Source organism: Globicephala melas, chromosome 11 (genome assembly GCF_963455315.2).
Source record: "Globicephala melas chromosome 11, mGloMel1.2, whole genome shotgun sequence".
NCBI classification, from domain to species: domain Eukaryota; kingdom Metazoa; phylum Chordata; class Mammalia; order Artiodactyla; family Delphinidae; genus Globicephala; species Globicephala melas.
Window position 1 is genome coordinate 36,736,580 of NC_083324.2, and position 19,664 is coordinate 36,756,243.

Sequence of the window (19,664 nt, forward strand, 5' to 3'; positions counted from 1 at the left end):
TCCTTTAACCCTGCTTTATTTTTCTTCCTGGTACTTTTCCTACCTGATATTGTATTTCATATCTATGCACATACTTGTTTAGATCCTGTTTTATTAGAATGCAAGCCCCTTGAGAGCAGGGACCTTGTCTGTGTCTTGCTTGTTCCTGTGCCCCTAGAACCCCTCATAGGCACGCAGTCCGCATCAGCACAGATCTGGGTGGCAGACAACAGGGCATGAACCTCTGGATTTGAGTCACCTGTTGCTGGAATTCGAAGGGCCCCGGTCCAATTCTCTATTATTCAGATGAGAAAACTGGTGCTCAGAGAGGCAAGGAATGTGTTCTGGATTACACAGCCAAGTTATACCTGGAAACCAGGTCGCCTGCTTCCTAAGCTCTGTCCACACAGGCACCACTTCCTGTACTTGACCACAACTTGAATGTGGGCATTTGCCTCCAGGAGGTGAAGCTGGATTCTTGAGGTCTTGGTTCAGAAGAAGGAGAGAACATTGGCTTTCTCACTGCCCAGTTAGGCCTGCAGGCCTGGGGCAGCCTCCAAGCCACCAAGGTCTGGGGAGGGCTCAGCAGGGCCAGGTGGGAAAGCAAATGAGAACAGGGGACTGGAGAAGGCAATAGGGAGGGATGGGGACTATGGTGGGTTGGAGAGTGCATGTTCCCTGCAAAATCATTCAACTAAATTAGCAATTAAAACACTTTGGGAGGGACTTCCCTGGTGGTGCAGTGGTTAGGAATCTGCCTGACAATGCAGGGGACACGGGTTTGAGCCCTGGTCTGGGAAGATCCCACATGCCGTGAAGCAACTAAGCCCATGCGCCCACAAATACTGAGCCTGCGCTCTAGAGCCCATGAGCCACAACAACTAACTACTGACCCCGCACGCCACAACTACTGAAGCCCGCGCGCCTAGAGCCCATGCTTCGCAACGAGAAGCCACCACAGTGAGGGGCACGCATGCTGCAACGAAGAGTAGCCCCCACTTGCTGCAACTAGAGAAAGCCCGCGTGCAGCAACAAAGACCCAATGCAGCCAAAAATAAATTAATTAAAAAATAAAAACAAAACAAGGGCTTCTCTGGTGGTGCAGTGGTTGAGAATCCGCCTGCCATTGCAGGGGATATGGGTTCAAGCCCTGGTCCAGGAAGATCCCACATGCCGTGAAGCAACTAAGCCCATGTGCCACAACTACTGAGTCCACACACCACAACTACTGAGCCTGTGTGCCACAACTACCGAAGCCCGCGCGCCTAGAGCCCGTGGTCCACAACAAGAGAAGCCACCGCAATAAGAAGCCCACTCACCACAACGAAAAGTAGCCCCCGCTCACCGCAACTAAAGAAAGCCCGCGTGCAGCAATGAAGACCCAATGTAGCCAAAAATAAATAAATAAAATAAATAAATTTATTAAAAACAAAAAAAAAAACACTTTGCAACCTCCCTGGCGGTCCAGTGGTTAAGACTACATGCTTCCACTGCAGGGGGTGCGGGTTTGATCCCTGGCTGGGGAAGATCCTGCATGCCGCGCGGCCAAAAAAAAAAACCCACACACACAAAACACTTTGTAGTTCGTCTGTTTTTGTTTTTTGTTTTTTTTTCCAAAGAAATGCAGGAAGGATAAACCAGAAACTATAGCAGGTGGGTGGGCATGGAGTGAGAGGGCTAGGAGGACACTCTTCTGAGCATAGATTTGGATAGATTGGACTTTTGAGGACCATGTTAATGCTCTACATGTTGAAAAAAATAAATCAACAAAGATGAGAAAAACCCTAAAAGTGAATATAAATAGAAGCAAATGAACCTACCAGCATTTCAAATGAATAGTATAACCACACTGAAGGGAAATAAATAACTAATCCAAGTAACATTTGAACCTGTGTTCAAATTGTTGCTTTGACCATTGACCCTCAGTCTAAAGACAAAAAGATAATCTTGAATGATTCAGTAAATCTTGAGCTCTAATTAGAAAGTTTGTTTTTCACAATGGTATTGGGTGTAGCAATTCCGAAACTGCTTTTTGTGTGGGATTGAGCAAATAAGTAAATATACTGATGTTGATGAGAACCAAAGTTCTGACAGTTGGAGAAGGGAGTAAAATCATGGATATGGGGAAGAATGGAGAGACCATATGGTGTTGGATTGGAATTGGAGAAACAGACACAGATAGATGTGTTTATTTACATATACATACTTCCTAGCCCTCTCTGCTACTGGGACTGAAAAGCAATGACACCCAGTACCAAAGAGCATACCTACTGCCCAGATCGTGGATTCTAAATACCGTTTCCTGCTCTAGGGGACCAGGGCTCCTTGGAGAAATGGCTGATTCTAGGTTTGTGCAAGATGAGCCTGGAACATCGTGTGATACCAGAACATAAGGAAGTGCTCATAAAATGATGTAGACACAGGAGTCAGCTTAAAGGACCTTCTGCTGGCCAAAGCTGGGACAATTTGAGGATCAAAATAATAACAGTAATGGATTATAACCCATTGCATAAAATAGGAACCCACAAATCCATACTGATAATAAACAAAGGGGGCTATTATTAATAAATATAGAAGAAATGATGGAATTAAATTATTTAACTATCATTTGCAACCATCTTAGCAAAAATTGATTCAAGTCATCGATTTCAGGTAAAAATCATCATTGGATTTTAAAGCTAGTGGGTGAAAGTTGATGAGGAATGGAACATTTACACCTCAAAATATTTCCCCACAGATTACTGATTAATTAAAAATGGGGGAAATGGTAACTTCCCAGTGGAGAAACCTGGTGGACACGACCTTGAGCAACCAAATTTACATCACCAAGAATGGGACATGTCCCTCCTGATACAGTGCACCGAGGACACAGCATTCATGTAATGTTCCTGCCCAAACTGCAATGCCTGGATCTAATCACTGCAAAACATCAGACAAACCCGAACTGAGAGACAGTCTATAAAACAACTGGCCTGTACTCTTCAGTAGTGTCAAGAGTGTCTAAGTTATGAAGGAAAAAAAAAAAGGCTGAAGAATGGTTTCAGATGAAAGGAGACCAAAGAGACACGACAACTAAATGTGGTGTGTGACACTGCACTGGACCCTGACCTGCTGTCTAGCATCTGCACCCCTTGTTTGTGGACAGGGTAGCCTGGGGTGATAACTAGCATTCTTTCATGACAGCAGAGCTGCACCCCTTGCAGATATTCTCAATTCATTTATGATATTCACATAGAAGACACACATGGGTGTTTGGTGCCAAGACACAAGGAATGCTTGATTTGCCTGGCCACGTCTGGGCTAAAGGACAGAATCACCAGGTGGGTGCCCACATGACCAACAGTTCTGAGTTGATGGGGACGGTCCCTTTTGGAGGCTCAATGATCAGAGGAGGCCAGTCGTTGCAGTGACCAATGTAGACTGACCAGGGTGGGTGGGAGTGTGTGTACAACCCACGTCCTCCGTGTGAGTGGTCACTCCCTGGAGTGGGGCTGGAACTGCTATGTGGTGTGGTGGGTCACTGTGGAAAGCAAGAAGGCCCAGGCCTGGTGCAGCTTTGGCACAGGCAGAGGTCAGGGGGGTGAGCCAATACAATGTGCACTTGCCTGTGCATGTCTGAAGTTCAGCCCACCTCGGTGATCACGCCTCTCTCGGATGGACAGTCTGGGCCAGGGTGGATGGCCCGGGGGGTTGTGGGACCCGCCCACTCTCAGCCTGTGCCCCTCTAACTACACAGGCTTGAATAGGCTGCTGTATCCGTGTCCCAGTAATAATGCCAATCCATCACACCCATCACCTTAGGAGACGAGACTGAGGCCACAGCCATGCCAGGACCACAAGGATTAGAGGGAGAGGGGATCACTGTCTGGACACAGGAGGGAGATTTGAGAGCAAGAAGGGGTGATATGGGGGCGCCAGGGATGGGAGGAAGATTGAGGATGATGGTCTAGCTCCTGGCGGTGGACGGGAGGCGGGTCGGGCAGACAGCTCAGAGGAGAACCTCCAGCAGGTAGCATAGGCGGCACTGACTCTCCTGGTAGATGAGATACTCACTCTGGAAGAAGCTGGAGCTGCTGAACTCTGGGCAGGGCATGGGCTGGCCCTGCGGCACCACCACTTCCTGGCCATCCAGCTCTAGCTTGGTGTCCTGGGTTGGAACTGCAGGGCACAGCAAGGGCCATGAATGACCCAAGGGTCACTGGTCCTTGGCTTTACCGGTAAGTCCTACCCCCTGTGCTCTCTACTTCTACCACAGGGAGTGCCCACTCATTCCCACCTTGCCAAACTCCAAACCGCTGCATAGGCTGGGCCTTCTGCCTGGAATCTCCTCCCCCATTTCTCTGCCTGGGAAATGCCTGCTCATCTTTCAATGCTCAGTCAATGACACCTCTTCTTTGAAGCTCTCCTGGATGCCCAGGAAAGATTTGTTGAATTAGTGAATGTTTGTTGAATGATAAAGTGAATGACTGCATTGAAGAATTCTGCTTCTTTTCATCCTTCCTCACAAGCCCCTTCCTTGCTCACCTCCTCCCTGAAAGCATCCTGCTCTATCTCAGCCTCACCTCTATCCTTAGGCCTGTCCAGCTTCATGGGATTCACCAGTCTCTGTGTGGCCACGGGTAATGACACTGTCGAAGCCAGGGGGGTGCTGCTTCAAGCTGGGCTCATAGACGGTGATGCGGTACTCTCTGCGCACTGCCACCTCACCCAGGAACATGTAGCCAATGTCATGGGCCCCGCAGGACATGCCAGTAACTGGGGGACACAGGGAGGCTCAGGGTAGGCAGACCGGCTCTCTGCCTGACTCCCTGGGTTCCTCTCTGCTGCACTGTTATCTCCTTTGGCTTTGCTGCCCCGGCCCAGAAAAGTACCCATCTTTCTTCCGTCCTTCCTCCAACCATTTTTCCAGGCCCCTTGTCCTGGCTGTGCTCCCTCCCCACTCTCTCCTCCATTGCTCAACTCCCAGAGTCCAGGCGTCTGCCACCCTCACCAAGGTCAGTAATGGCCTTCCAGTGACCATATCTGGGGTGGGGGCTTTTCAGGCCTGCTCTGCTGATTTTGCCACGGCATCCTTCACCCTCTACCCTGAGAACCCCTTGCAATGCTCTCCTGAGGCCACCCTCCACTTCTTCTTAGGCTCCTCTGCCCTCCTAGTGGACGCCTTGGCCTTGAGCAACCTTCAGCTCCATCTGCACTTGGGTGAATCCTCCGACCTTGGTCTCTTGAGTGGCGGAGGGCAGTGGTCTCCAATAATGAGGTCAACCTGGGCTGAGAAGCCAGTAGGGGCAGGTCACCTCAGTGAGGACACCCCTGGACAGAAACTTGGGGGTCATTAGAGACACCCTCGACCCTTTCCCACAATGCTGCCCATCCCACCTCCCACATACTCCTCTCATGGATTCTCTCCTCCGCCTCCATTGCCCTGGGCTGGGGGCCCATCACATTTGGCCTGGATGGGAACACAGCCTTCCTGCAGCCTCTGGCCTTTGCCACCCTCCCAACGGCTGCAGCCACGTTCAACTGTACTCCCCATCACTTTCTGAATAAGGCTCGCTTGATCCTCCTGGGCCCCCAAGCCCCACACCCACACTAGGCATTTGCTCTAGGCTTTGTCATCAGGCCGTGCCTGGAGGTGCTGACCTGCTGCAGCCTCCCAGGCTTCGTGCCACTCCCTGGCTGCTTTACCTTGAAGGCTCCTCTTTCACCCCCTCCCAGGTCAGGTTGGCACACTCATCCCATCTGCATCGCCTTCTCCAGGAAGCTGTCGCTGACCAGCAGATGCCTCCTTTGAGTCCCCCAACCCCCAGGATGCCCCACAGAGCTCTCTAGTCAGTAACCATCCGAGGGGTCCTCTCCTGGATCCACTGCAGGTGGGACAAGTAATGGGCCCCATGCTCCTTAGTGTCCCCATACCCACTCAGGGCTTGGCTCTGAGGGACACCTCACCATAGCCATCTGACTTGCTGTTCTCCGAGGCAAAGTAGATGCCTTTGCCAACACGGCCACCAGAATGTGGCCTGATGCGAAGCCCACTGGTGAGGATGGCGGCCACCACAGCCACGTTGGTGCCATGCCACAGTAGCTTCCGATTACCCAGCTTGTCGTGGGCCTGGAACTGATCTCCCTAGGGGGGGAGATGGGAACCAGGAGAGTCATGCCACCCAAGCTCAGGTGTTTCTATCTGCCATCAGAGGGTATGACCAAGGCCAAGGGTTCCCTAGTCACTCACATACTCATGCACACATGCACAAGACCTAGGCCTGGTGGAAACTGGTCAGAGTTTCTCAGCCAGCTCGCTAAAGGGAAGATAAGCCAAGATCATCTCCCTAAGGGACAAGGTAGTGATGGTGGGGAGGGAATCTTCCTCACCTCCCCTTCTCGGTTCACTGTCCAACTATGTTGAAGAGCAGGGCAACTGTACTTGCTGCCAGTCTTTTCCAAGCAGGGATGTATCACCTGCGGGGAGAGAAGAAACTGGGTGCCAAGAGCAAGAAATGTATGGACTAACCTCCACTTGTCCCCTGCAGTTCCAGAGCTCTCCTCAGGCCCTGGAGACACAGCGAGAGAAGGCCCTAGGAAAGGGATTCTTCTGGGCACCTGGAGGGCAGACAGGCAAGGGGCCAGTGCCCACTGCTAGCTCGGCTCCTCTGTGGGGACCGGCCCACCTTGTACTCAGGCACCTTTGGGTCCAGCAGCTGGAGCTGGCACTTGAGGAGCTGGTAATCTCGGTCCAGTGGGTGTGGCACCTCCTCCACTTTCTTTGTCTCCTCGGGGGCTGCCTGCAGGGTCTGGGCCAGCTCGATGTCTGCCAGCACCTAAGGGGATGGGCACTGGCAGCTTGTGTGTCCCCTTGACCCTGGGCCTCCCCTCCCCCTCCCACATAAATAGGACCATGGCCACCCCACCTTATTCAGCCCCACCCCATCTATCTGTCTGTCCTTCCCCTCCCCTGTCCTTCGGCCTGCCCATCGCAGTCGATCTATCTGTCCCCCATCTCCCTTGCCCCATCTATCTGTTTGGTAACCCCACTGCCTGCAACCTGCCAACCCTCACCAGCAGCATATCCTTCTTGGGCTGCAGAAGTTCCGGGGAGTTGATGGGTGGGGGCTGGCTACGGCCGAAGTTGTGGGGAATGATGGTGTAGAAGTGGGAGGACAGCTCCTCCAGGCTGAGACCACGACCTGCGGGGGCTTTCAGGGCCGCCTCCACTGCCTCCAAGGCCTCCAAACCCCGGGAAATCTGCTGCTTGCTCAACTTCCCCAGTGGCATCTTCTTCACATCTGGGGGGATGGGGAGAGTGGGGAGTCAGGCCCACAGCCCTGCCACCCCCAGACCCCTGCTACCCTTCCTGGCTCCTCCCCCCTCACCCAGGTTCATGATAGCCATGGCATTCTTTTTTTTTTTTTTTTTTTTTGCGGTATGCGGGTCTCTCACTGTTGTGGCCTCTCCCATTGCGGGGCACAGGCTCCGGACGCGCAGGCTCAGCGGCCATGGCTCACGGGCCCAGCCGCTCCGTGGCATGTGGGATCTTCCTGGACCAGGGCACGAACCTGTGTCCCCTGCATAGGCAGGCGGACTCTCAACCACTGCGCCACCAGGGAAGCCCAGCCATGGCATTCTTGAACATGTCCTTGCTGAAGATGTTGGTGATGAGCTTCTGTGTGGCTGCGTCCAGGGAGCAGGGCTGCACTTGCTGAACCACGAACTACGGTCCTCACTGGGCCTCCGTCTACCTAGGGGTAGAGGGCCCACCTGGGCAGGAGCAGCTGGGCAGGGCACCTGCACCTAGAGCAGGGCCTGGCCAGACCGAGGCCAGAGAGGAAGGCCTGTGCCTGAGAGTATACAGCTGGGCAGTGGCTGTCCCTTCCCTCGGCCCAGGCCCACCCTCCCTCTCTGGCCACTTCACCTTCACCATGGCTTCCTGGGCCTCATCCTCTCTCTGTACTTCGATAAGTGTATACTTGCTGGGGTGGGCCACAAAGTGGTCCCGCTCTGCCCAGCTGTTCTTGGTCTTGTCCCGAAACTTCTTTTCAAAGTCCTTCTGTGCATCCTCCAGTGACATGAAGCGGCTAAGTTGTGACTGGCCCACCTCTCCCGGCAAGCAACAGCTTTCAGAGGTGTGCCTACCACAGTGCCCGCCGTAAATGTTTGCTGGCCTCTACTGTGCAGGCCCTGTGCCGAGCGCCCCTGGATGTCAGAGGTGGGGCAGGGCACAGTCAGAGGCTGTGGCCTTTTGGCCTGAGTAAGCTGTGGGGACCCTGGGAAGCAGGGGCCATGCGTTGAGCAGGGATAGGTGGGGAGGATGCGGGCACAGGGTGGGTGAGTGGTACTCACCACGCGCCCCCAGCGGTTCCAGCAGATAAAGCAGTCACCTTCTTCCAGCAGCTGGATGATGTAGAACTTGTTTTTGTTGCTCCCAGTGTTGGTCTGGTTCAGGGTACAGTCGTAGTCTTCATGCACCTGTGGCCAGAGTGGGTGCGTGGAGGGCAGGCTGGCTCCGGCCGCCCCTGAGTGGGATGGGGTACCTGGCTGCACGCTGACAGGAATCACACTGCACTGGGGTGTCAGAGGAGGCCCTGTCTGGGAACCCTGCCTTAAGTGTCGTTGGGGGAAGACTGAGCAGCTCAGGGGCCTGTCCTGGGGTCTGAAGAGCAGACATGACCCACCTGGATCTGATGGGATATAGCTCTGCCTGACCTTTGGGGTCTTGGAAGAACACAGTTTACTTGGGAGCCTTGAGTTATTTAGCCAGAGCCAAGGGGGAGGGGAGGAGGTCTGAGTGTACTTGTACCCAAGAGGGAGCAGGCACTGGGACTGGCTGGGGACTACAGCTTACCTGGGTCCTAGGGTTGCAGCTGAGTGGGCACAGGGGGTCCACTTAGGCTATGCGCTTCTCTGTGGGTGGAGGGCCTCGGCAGTGGAGCAGAAACTGTCCTCCTCTTGTGCCCCCTGACGCCCCTTCTTCTTCTCAGGACCCTCACGCTGTACCTGGGGCTTGCGCTTCGGAGCCATGGCTGTTCTAGGGCACAGAGGGGGTCCTCAGGCATCCGTGACATTTGCGTCCCACCTGGCTGGCACAGCACTAACTTGCCCCACCCTGAGATTGCCCTTTGGTGACCTCCCTCTGCCTCCATTTCCCCACTCCCGGTCCCTGACCAAAACCGGCTCTCTGCACCCCAGATACACTTTCTCCAGTCACCAGGGCCAGGCCAGGCCCCTGTCCAGTCTGCCCAGTCTGGCCAAGGAAGAGGGGCTCTCCACCCTCTATGGCTCTTTTGTGTGTTCTGAGGTTGAAGGGAAAGTGAAAGGAGAATCTGCCCCCTCCCATTTCTGGGCTCCTCTCCCCAGAGCACTCTCTGCTCCTCCCCCATCTCAGCTAACTTGGACCTGGCATGGTTGCTGGGCTGAGTCACCCCAGCTATGGAGGAGAGTGGGCAGTGGCTCCCGGGGGGCTAGCACTCCTAAGGCCAGATCTGTCTCTCCAAAGATTAGGACCCAATAGCGCAGAAACCCTTCCCAGCAGGTTCAAGAGTTCTGGGGTGCCAGCCTCCGTCCCAGACCAGTGGCATTGAACTGCCAGAGGGCAAGGGTCAGTCACACCCGCCCTGCCCTGCCCTGTGGAGGGCTGTGGGAGAGGCCATAGAGCACTCACCTAAGAGAAGCAGGGACCTGGGAGAGGTTGTGGCCACCAGGTCAGTAACTTCCAGGCAGTCCTAGTTCTAACAACCTCTCGTAAGCCTTAGGGGAGCAGGGAAGAAGTGGGTGTGGGTAGGATTCCAGCTATTTGGCCACCAGTCTGGTGAGTCAGAGGCTGGGCAGGCCGAGGCGGGCAGGCAGCCTGTCCCATGGATGGGTGGACACTTGATCCGGACACAGCCAAGGCCCAGGGGACTGACGCGCCCTTAGAGCTGCTCATCTGGCCTGAGGCATGCAATACGTATCCACCGGTTGTCCAGTGACCTTGGCCCCAGGTGCGGGCATTGCCTTCTCCCGGGGGCTGCCGGATCCCTCTCCCCCGCCCCGGTTATTTAGAGTCAGACTCTCTCACCCTGGCCCCCGCCCCTGACGGGGACGAGTCACGTTCCAGGAAAAGGAATCCCGCGTCTCTGGCGCCCCCCAGCGTCCAAGGAGAGCAAACACAGAGACGGTGTCGGGGTCCGACCCCTCTTCATACGTCAGTCAGCGGCAGGGCGCACGCGCCGCAGCCGTTGGCCGGAAGCGCCAGGGAGAGGCTTGCTTCCTACTGGAGCCGGGCGCGGGAGCCTATAGGAGTTCTAGGAGGCGTGGCCACAGACATTTATCCTATGGGCGCTTGGGGGCGAGACAGAACCTACCCAAGGGCCCAATGGAGCTGTGGGAGGCGGGGCCCACCGAGCGGTGGGAGCCTATCTTGGCTTGGAGTCTTGTGGGACGGCCCGGGTTCAGCCGCCACGTGAGTTCGCCAGGAGCCGCCGCAACACACACGGTGGGCAGCATGTCGGCGACTGGGGCGGTTCGAAAGAGGGGAAAGCCGGCCTCGGGGGCCGGGGCTGGTGCGGGGGCCGGCAAGTTGCGGCGAAAGGTGAGCACGGCGCTTTGGCGGGCCGGGGTCCATCCTATGTTACTGGGTCATTATCCCCATCCGGGGGCCCCGGCACCGGTCCCCTCGACCCCGGGACCCCAGCTGGAGTCAGCTTCGTCCCGTTCTCCGCGCGCCAAATACTGAAAAATCCTTTCACTTGAGCCGGGGGCTACCGCCTTTCCCAGTGACTCTCGAGGGACCCTAAGGGGCCCTTGGTCGAGCCGGGGTGGTCGGGACCCCTGACCAAAGAAAGTATTATATAATTCCTAGGGCGACTCTTCTGGGGACAAGGGCAAGTCCAAGGGTGGCGGCAAGATGAATGAGGAGATCTCCAGCGACTCGGAGACTGAGAGGTGAGCTCTTTTTTTCCACCTAGTAGAAAAGAACACTGGGGCCCATTTGTGTATGGAAGGAGTACTCAATGACGGGGGCTAGAGCTGGGCCTAGAACCCAGGACTCTGACCCTTGATTCTCAGATCTTGATTCTTTCCTCCACTTTTTGACCCTGAGAACTGTCATTTCCTTCACTGCAGGGGCGGTCTCTGTGTGGGGAGGACCCCCAGTCCTAATGGGAGACCAGTGAGACCTTCCTTCATGACAGGGAGCTGAACTCCAGGCAAGGGGAGAGGGATGCAAGAAATGCTTGCTAGTTCTTCATTCTGTTCTCCCACAATTTCACAGTTATTGAGAGTGCCAGGCACTAGTTTCACTGTTGAGAGAACAGAGATGAGCAGGCAGGTGAAGACGGAATGTGTTGTGGTGGGATGTGTATCTTAGAGCTGCGTGTTGTCGGAACAGAGAAGGGGAGTTTAAATGGGGCCTGGAGAGATGAGGAGGGGTTCCTCATGGAGAGATAGGGAAGGCATTCAGGGACCAGAGAAAAGTCTGGGGGCTAAGTGGGCTAGATGGGAGATGAAGAGGATGGGAGGGTAGGCAGTGGGTGCATCTGGACTGTGGAGGGCTTTGCGTACCTCCTCCATTCTGCAGGTGATGGGGGTGGAGTATGTTGCAGAGTTCAGAGGGGGCTGGCAAGGTATCAGGCCTGACCCTGTGGCATGGAAGCTGTCATATCAGAGAATCCCGGTGCCTTCCTTAAGAGTTGGCTTTAGAAATTCTAATTCTAAAAGTTGAGTACATGTTGGCCTTAACCTGCTCACAGATTTAATATATACTTTTTGTAGTCTTAAGGTTACTGTGGGTGTGTGCCAGGCCCTGTGCTAAGCACTTTTAAATATTTTTAAAATGTATTGTGAAATGTATCAGCTACAGAAGAGTTAACGAAATGTAATTGTACCATAAAGAGTAATGATGAAATGATGAACCTCTGTGCACCCACCAGAACTAGACCATTTGTAGAAACTTAGAAGCCCCAACTGCCATTCCTGACTTAAGTTAATCATTTCTTTGGTTTCCTTCCTTCCTTTTTCTTCTTTTTTTTCCTTTTCCCTTTTCTGATTCAGGTATAACTTACATACAGTAATATTTACCTTTCTTAGTGTACTGTTCTGTGAGTTGTGACAGTCGCATATAGTCGTGTAACTACCACCACTGTAAAGATATAGAAGGGTTTTACCACCCACCAAAATCCCCCATGGCTCCTTTGCAGTCAATTCCCACCCCACTCCAACCAGTAACTGCTGTCCCTAGAATTTTGCCTTTTCCAGAATGTTATTTGAGTGGAATTACAATGGTTGTATACTTGCTTTGATTTTCTTTAGAGTTCTGTCTTCTATGTGTGAACCCGAAACAATAGATTGATTCCTTGGGTAAACTGAGTAGAAGTTAAGACCCTGGTGTATGAGGGAAGGGCAGCACCAACCCTGTTGGCTGAAGACTTGCTGCGCACTGGGTACTAACCGGTCTCAGGAGCATGGTCAGGCCTTGGCTTCCTTGAGAATTTCCAAGGTCGTTTCTGGGGAAGTTGTGGGCAAGGTCATGGATGAGTCTAGGAAACAATTGGGCTACCTGACAGCGACTAGGTATCTACAGGCACTTGATCAGAGGGAACGGGCTGCCCTGGGTTTTCTGCTTCTGAGTTCCCGTGACTTACCTCCAGCTCCCAGGAGCAAGTCAAAGTAGGACTTATCTTGAGTGAGGGGCATGGAGGGGAAAGCAGGGACTTCACTAGCACAAGGTCAAGCCAGGCCCAGTTAAGCTTCACCTGGAATCCCATCCTCAGGGTAGAGGATGGTGCCTTGGCAGTGAGGATGGGGCGTTGATAGTCCCAACACGTCTGCCTCTTGGTTCCTTGCATCAGATCTGGGCTGGCTGCTCCCCTGTGTCTGGGGGGGTCGTTGTTGTTCTGAGATCTACCGTTTCTGCTTTACATGTTGGATCTTCTGTTTCCTGTCTCCCGTGCCTTCCCCATTCTTAGCTTACTCTCTTGTTCAGGGAGCACATCCTCCATCCTTAAAAGAAGGAGAAAGGACCACTTTTGTGGCACCTTGTACATCTGATATGTTTTCATTTATCATTAATGGTTTAACTGGCATGCCATTCCAGTGGTTAGCGTTTTATTCCGAATTTTGTACGTGCAGCTCCTTTGTTTTCTCCTCTCAGTGTTGCTGTTGAGGCTTCTGGAGTCATTTTGATTCCTGACCCTTTGTATACGGTCTGATTTTTCTTGGAAGCCTGTAGAACCTTCTCTTTCCCTCCAGAGTTGAGAGATTTCCCAGTGATCTCTTTGGGTTTGGGGTCTGTTTTCACCCTTACGTTGGGCCCTGGGTGGGCCCTTTCAGTTTGGTAAGTCACATCTTTCAGTTTTCTGTGTGTGAGACCATTGGCCATGAGGGCTGGCAGGGATGGGGGTGTCAAGTGGCTGGGGAAGCAGCGAGGAGCACGGTCCTAGTGGCCAGAGGAGCCGGCCGAGCCCTCCTGCTCACAGCCTAGTTCCTCCTGCTCACAGCCTAGTTCCCAGGAGGAATGAGGAGGAGGAGGCGGAGGAGCTGGAGGAGACCGCACAGGAGAAGAAGCTGCGCTTGGCCAAGCTCTACCTTGAGCAGCTCAAGCAGCAAGGTGAGCCTGTGGACTGGGCAGGTGAGGGGCGGGGCCTATGCCTGAGTCTGCCTGCTGTGGCCCCAGCCACCTGGTGGGTGACTGATGCAGGTAGCCGGTGGGCTGCTGGGGCTGCTGCTGCTGGCGGCCCTGTGGGAGGGTGGCTAGGAGCTCTAATGGATCTTCTGGGGTGGGCCAGGCCTTCAGGGGGCTTCAGACTGATCTGATAAGTAAAGGCAGGGGGTGGGCAGGAGACCATCCAGCCCTCCCTCCCCTTTGGCTGAGGTGGCCTGAACTTCCATGGGACACAGCCCAAATGTTCAGGGCCCAGGACTGAGGTGGTGGGTGGGGATGGGAAGGGAAAAGTGGGGTGTTGTTGGCCTGGGTTTACTTGGCTTGGTCTGTCCTACACAGAGGAGGAGAAGGCCGAGGCCCGCGAATTTGAGGAGGACCAGGTGGCAGGGAGGCTGAAGGAGGACGTGGTGAGTGTGGAGGGAGGGTGGTGGGAGGGAAGGGATGGGGCTGGTCCTGCTCCTGGGATCTCACCCCTCTCCTCTCCATGCAGCTCGAGCAGAGAGGCAGGCTGCAGAAGTCGGTGGCAAAGGAGGTGAGCAGACAGGGCACTTTGGTGTCAGATTGGAGGGAATCACCTGGGTTGGTGGGCAGATGGCCCAACTGGGGACTCAGGCTGTGGGGTGTTTGCTCTGGAACATAGTGGGCACTTGGGCAGACAGGGTCAGGTAATGGTCTGGTCTTGGCAGCCCTGGGTCCGGTTTTCCTTCTGGGCAGTGTGGTGGGAAAGGATGGCATGTGTGTGTGTGGAGGGGGGCCTTCCTGCCCCTAGTTGCAGTGACCCGGTCCCTGCCTGCCTAGATCCAGGCCCCAGACCCTGCTGACATTCGAATCTTACGGGGCCACCAGCTGTCCATCACATGTTTGGTTATCACCCCTGACGACCTGGCCATCTTTTCTGCCGCCAAAGACTGCACCATTATTAAGTGTGAGTGAGTGCCTGCGTGGGGGTGCAGCTGTGAGGGATCATCTGGGCCAGCTGGTCTGGGGAGGAAGAAATAATCAGGGAAAACTGAGACCCGACAGGGGAAGCTTCCGGAGACAGGTTTGCTTCCAAAGAGGTGTTCTGTGGATGACAGTGGAAGCTTCTGCCCAGGAGTGGGACTTGTGAGCTCCCTGTCAATGTCATTGGAGATGATGGAGTGGAGGCAGGATGATGATTTAATGGGAGTTGATGCTTCAGTTGGGCAGTTGGACTAGAGGACAGCTGAGGCTCTGTGCAGTCCTGGGATTGAGTTCCTGGTCCTCCTGGGTTCCTGGCCTTTGACCACTGAGGGCTGTCCTCATCCACCCATAGTAGTAACAGGAAGAGCTCGTGCCATCAGTCCCAAGCACTTTCCTGTCCCTTTTCTTCTGGGCTTCATGGCTGCTCTTTGGGATTATTGTCACCACTTAACAGATGAGGAAACTGAGGTGACTTGTCCAGGGGCTCACAGTGGCTAAACCAGATCTTCTGACCTGAGGCCAGGAGTTTTTCCACGGTGCCACGCTGCCCTTGAGGGGGGTTGCCAGACAGTCCTGCCTTGTGTCCCAGTAGCATCTCTCTTCCCCCTTGGTGTCAGGGAGTGTGGAAAGTGGACGGAAGCTTCATGTGATCCCTCGAGCCAAGAAGGGTGCCGAGGGGCAGCCCTCCGGCCATAGTAGCCACGTCCTCTGCATGGCCATCTCCTCCGATGGCAAGTACCTGGTAAGGCAGGATTGGCCCCGGGAGTAGGTGAGAGGTGTGGGCACATGGTGGGTGCCCATGGCCATTGCCCTTGTCTCCATAGGCCTCGGGTGACCGCAGCAAGCTCATTCTCATTTGGGAGGCCCAGAGCTGCCAGCACCTGTACACCTTCACGGGACACCGGGACGCCGTGTCGGTGAGAAGCTGGGCCTCCTTTAGTGGACGTTTCTCGAGCACCCGAGTGGGCCAGGCATGGTACTGGGATCCAGGGAATGGTGTGAAAGAGGCAGTGGGTCCCCATCCTCAGGGAACCTGCACTTTGGTGAACAGGACAGAAACAGGGTGAAGCAATAGGGAAGAGCTGGGGGAGACTGAGTCGAGCTTGCCTAGGGAGAGGGAGGCCTGAGAAGTCTGTACTTGCTTGAGGGCAGGCAAGTGTGCCCCTGGCTCCACGTAGAGCCCCACAGCGCTCTTGATGGGGGCTGGCTTCCTGTGCCACGTGACCTGCTTTTCAGGACGTCCTCCCTGGGCCTGACCTCTGTCTCTCCTGCTGTAGTCCAGATTCCTTTTGCCCTCTTTCCATGCACCCTTAGGGGCTGGCATTCCGCAGAGGCACCCACCAGCTCTACAGCACGTCCCACGACCGCTCTGTGAAGGTGTGGAATGTGGCGGAGAACTCCTACGTGGAGACGCTGTGAGTATGCGCAGGCAGAGGGCACGCGGATGTGTGCGTGCAGGTTCACGGGTGACCCCATCCTCCCTCTGTCCCCCTCTCCAGCTTCGGGCACCAGGATGCTGTGGCTGCACTGGATGCTCTGAGCAGGGAGTGCTGCGTGACCGCCGGGGGCCGGGACGGGACCGTGCGTGTGTGGAAGATCCCCGAGGAGTCCCAGCTTGTCTTCTACGGCCACCAGTAAGGCGGCCTGCTGCACCGGGCATTGAGGGGGCCACCCGCATGGGCTGGGGATGAGGTTGGGCCACGCCCCTCATGGTGCCTTTCTCCAGGGGCTCCATTGACAGCATCCAGCTCATCAACGAGGAGCACATGGTGTCGGGTGCAGACGATGGGTAAGTGCTGCCTTCTACCACTGCCACTGCCCCTGGACTTGCCGCATAGAATCCTCCTGCTCGGGAGCTGTAGTAACCCCTTTCCATAGATGAGGACATTGAGGCAAAGAGCGCAGGGGACCTGGTCTGCTTCCTGTGGCTGGTGTGCACTTGGTCCCTTCCTGCCGTGTGGCCCTTCTGCCCTGCCCCTGGCCCCCTCACTGACCGTGCTCCCTGTCCACAGTTCTGTAGCCTTGTGGGGCCTCTCTAAGAAGCGGCCACTTGCCCTGCAGCGTGAGGCCCATGGGCTGCGGGGGGAGCTGGGCTTGGAGCAGCCCTTCTGGGTGTCATCGGTGGCAGCCTTGCTCAACACGGACCTCGTGGCCACAGGTGGGTGCCCTGTGTGGCAGAAAGGAGGGGATCTCAGGGTGGGCTGGTGAGGGGGGTGCTCACTGTCTCCCTGTCCCCCAGGCTCTCACAGCAACTCTGTGCGGCTCTGGCAATGCGGGGAGGGCTTCCGGCAGCTTGACCTTCTCTGCGACATCCCCCTGGTGAGTGAGGCTTGAATACCCAGCCTGTCTTTACCACACTCCCAAGGCCCGTTACAGTGTTTTCCTGCCAGAAGGGCGGTTCCTCAGAGCAGGGCCAGCTATGATTTCTCTTTCTAGCCCCAGCTCCTAGCACAGGGCCTGCAGGAACCCTCCCTTCTTCCTCTCCCTTCCCCGCCTCCACTCCCCTCCTTGTCCTAGGCCCTGTCCTGGTTACTGGGGTACAAGGCAGGGAAGTGTGGGCAAAGGCATGGAGGGCCTGGCCCTGTGATGGGATCTGCATGACTGGTGCCAGACTGAATGCCAGGCTAGGGTGTGTGGACTTGGTGCAACCTAGGGCAGAGTGGCAGGATCTGTCAGTGACTTCTAGTGACAGTTCAGGGCTTGGGTCAATGGTGATGGTCATGGAGTCTCCAGAGCCAGGACCAGGAGCCAGGCCCTACTTGGTGTACACCATCTCCTTCATCCCCACAAACTCTCTGCGAGGCCTGTGCTCTACTTTCCCCATCTCACAGAGGTGGATGCTGAGGCCCTGAGGGGTAGAGGGCTGGCCCAGGTGGCAGGACGCAGAGCAGGGATTTAACCCAGGCTGGGCCTTTGACTGTGATGCTGGGGCTATGGTGAGGGATCTGTTCTCACATCTTACTGCCTTGTCCCTCCCTCTTCTCAGGTGGGCTTTATCAATAGCCTCAAGTTCTCCAGTGCTGGGGACTTCCTGGTGGCCGGGGTAGGGCAGGAGCACAGGTATGAGGCACTTCTCGAGGGGTGCGGGTGGGGCAGATGGCATAGGGTGGGTGGCTGGGTGGGAATGGGGTGGATCCCGGGTGGGGCTGGGCCCGCCCTCAGCTGCTCCTCTCGCCCCTGCAGGCTTGGCCGGTGGTGGCGGATCAAAGAGGCCCGGAACTCTGTCTGCATCATCCCTCTCCACAGGGCCCCCAGGCCCCCTACTGCTGGCTCCTGACTCTCTCATCCCCTTTATTTAAGTTCTTCCCAGGCCATCCCCTGCCTTCCTTGTATTAAAAGCCTCCTCTTCTGGGCCTTGTCTCCTCTAGCTTCTTGACTGGGGAGGGCAGGGGGATGGCAGGGGAAGGCTTAGTAAAGGCCTGGGGGCTTTATCCTTTCCAGCGAATTTGGGGATGGAGCCCTCAGCTGGCTTCTGGCTCCTAGACCCTGAGTATCCTCTACGACTTTGTTAGGCCAGCTTTCCACCCAGTGCTCCGGGCTGGTTGGGGTCAGAAGCTGCTGATCCCTCAGCTAAGAAGCTGTGGCTGTTCAGTGTGTGTAAGGGCTGGCTGTGGGGTCTGAGGACTGAAAGGAAGACAGTTAGACCTACAAGTCAGGCTGATCTGCACCACCCAGGCCAGGTTAGGAAGCTTTAGGAGCTAGACTGCCCTTGGGGTGGGGGTCCGGGTGGAGGTGGGACCCTGCATTGCTCACTGCTTGGGGACAGTGTCAGAGGTGGGACTAGCTCTGCCCTTGGTCTAAATGACAGCCAGGCTGCATGATTCCTCACAGCAGTGACCCTGCCAGGTTAATGTGTTCTCCTGATTCCACCAACTGGATAATTCAGCTTCTGCCATGGAGTGAAGTAAAGAGGAGGTGGAGAGGCTGATTGGAGAGGCAGCAGTGCAGGGAAGTGTCCTCTTCAATGGAAAATGAGCAAGGTGTGTTAAGGATCGGCTCTGAACTTTCCCTTAATGCCTTGGGCCCAACAGCTGAGCCTATGGTTCTCAAGCGGCAGCGTGGTCCCCTTGGGGGAGGAAGCTACAGGGCTTCCCTCCTGCTCCCCTGCTCATGAGGCCTCCCCCTTGGACAGACCTGCTCCTACCTTCATTCTTCTGGGGCCAGAAGGGTCAGGTTCAGATTGAACCCCTGAAAACCCTGTTGTGGATCAGAGGATGTTACTAGAATTCACTCCTTATGTCCCGCCTTAAATAGAGCTCAACAACAGCATACACATACCTCTTGAATAATATTGCAAGTAACACGGAAATGCCCCTTAATACACAAACCCCTTTTCCATTAGCACATTCCCAGGGAGAAAGGAAAGTTTGAAAATAAATGCTTTTGGAATTGAAACTGAAAATAATCCCTCTTACGGCTTCTAGTCTCAGCCTTGGTCAGCTGAGACTTCTGCTGTAGTTGGGCTCTTCCTTCCTCCCAAGCAATGGGAAGCCATGAGAGGGTTGAAAGCAGAAAAGTAATAGGATCTGGTTCACAATAAAAAGAAAAAACAAGTCACTGCTCTGTGGAGAATTAATTAGTAAATGTTTGGGGGAAGAAGGGCATCCACTTAGGAAGCTATAGTAAATAGCAGGTAAGAGGTGATGGTGGTGTGAGAGGGCCAGCAGAAGTGGGGAGGCAGAGCTATGGTTGGGTTGTGTTTGGAGGTGACGCCAACAGATCTTGCTGATCTATTAATTGTGGGATGAGATGAATGTGGCACCACAGACAGTGTGACATTTACCAAGATGAGAAAGACCAGGTGGAGAAAGCAGGATGAGAAGGATCAGCAGTTTAGTTTGCAGTGTCTAGTAGATGTAGGGAAGTTGAGTAGGCAATGAGCTCACTGCTATATGTTTTATAACATATGAAGCCATGTGATTCTGAGGTGCAGAATTACACCTCCCACCTCACACTCCAGTGGTCTCAAGTGCTCTCCTGTCTTCTCCCCTGATGGACTCAAGGCCACAATTAGATGGGTGAGGGGCAGCCACTGTAGCAGCTCTTAGCTCTGTTCGTAGCTCTGAACCATGCAAAAGACACTAGGTGGGGCCCTCCCCATCTCTGCCTGTTC

At 54.9% G+C, this 19,664-nt stretch overlaps 2 protein-coding genes across 3 annotated transcripts; one reads left to right on the top strand and one right to left on the bottom strand.

The window, feature by feature from the left end:
* Positions 1-897: 897 nt before the first annotated feature.
* PARP3 (poly(ADP-ribose) polymerase family member 3) lies at positions 898-9,653 on the bottom strand. Its single transcript, XM_030867338.3, is given in 13 exon segments — positions 898-4,137; positions 4,579-4,734; positions 5,926-6,103; positions 6,349-6,435; positions 6,645-6,794; positions 7,033-7,259; positions 7,564-7,672; positions 7,674-7,712; positions 7,886-8,070; positions 8,310-8,439; positions 8,816-8,883; positions 8,886-8,993; positions 9,632-9,653. Coding segments are annotated over 12 exon segments (1,605 nt in total). The 5' UTR covers positions 8,992-8,993; positions 9,632-9,653; the 3' UTR covers positions 898-3,967.
* Positions 9,654-10,379: 726 nt separating this feature from the next.
* Positions 10,380-17,898, top strand: RRP9 (ribosomal RNA processing 9, U3 small nucleolar RNA binding protein). 2 transcript variants are annotated; one of them, XM_030867314.2, is made up of 15 exons: positions 10,380-10,540; positions 10,811-10,893; positions 13,446-13,555; positions 13,949-14,016; positions 14,100-14,141; positions 14,408-14,534; positions 15,169-15,293; positions 15,376-15,468; positions 15,866-15,966; positions 16,051-16,185; positions 16,278-16,340; positions 16,564-16,709; positions 16,791-16,870; positions 17,538-17,611; positions 17,735-17,898. In XM_030867314.2, exons 1-15 carry the CDS (start codon positions 10,454-10,456, stop codon positions 17,826-17,828), a joined length of 1,428 nt encoding a protein of 475 aa, XP_030723174.1. In that variant the 5' UTR covers positions 10,380-10,453; the 3' UTR covers positions 17,829-17,898. The 2 variants fall into 2 exon arrangements, with proteins under 2 accessions (XP_030723174.1, XP_060163710.1); XM_060307727.1 differs by lacking the exons at positions 14,408-14,534; positions 15,169-15,293.
* Positions 17,899-19,664: the final 1,766 nt, after the last annotated feature.

Bases quoted from the DNA above. Each gene is read 5' to 3' on its own strand.
- RRP9 (XM_030867314.2), top strand. From the start codon at position 10,454: ATGTCGGCGACTGGGGCGGTTCGAAAGAGGGGAAAGCCGGCCTCGGGG. The intron at 14,017-14,099 runs GTGAGTGTGGAG...CTCTCCATGCAG, and splicing joins GGAGGCTGAAGGAGGACGTG to CTCGAGCAGAGAGGCAGGCT. The intron at 15,967-16,050 runs GTGAGTATGCGC...CCCCCTCTCCAG, and splicing joins AACTCCTACGTGGAGACGCT to CTTCGGGCACCAGGATGCTG.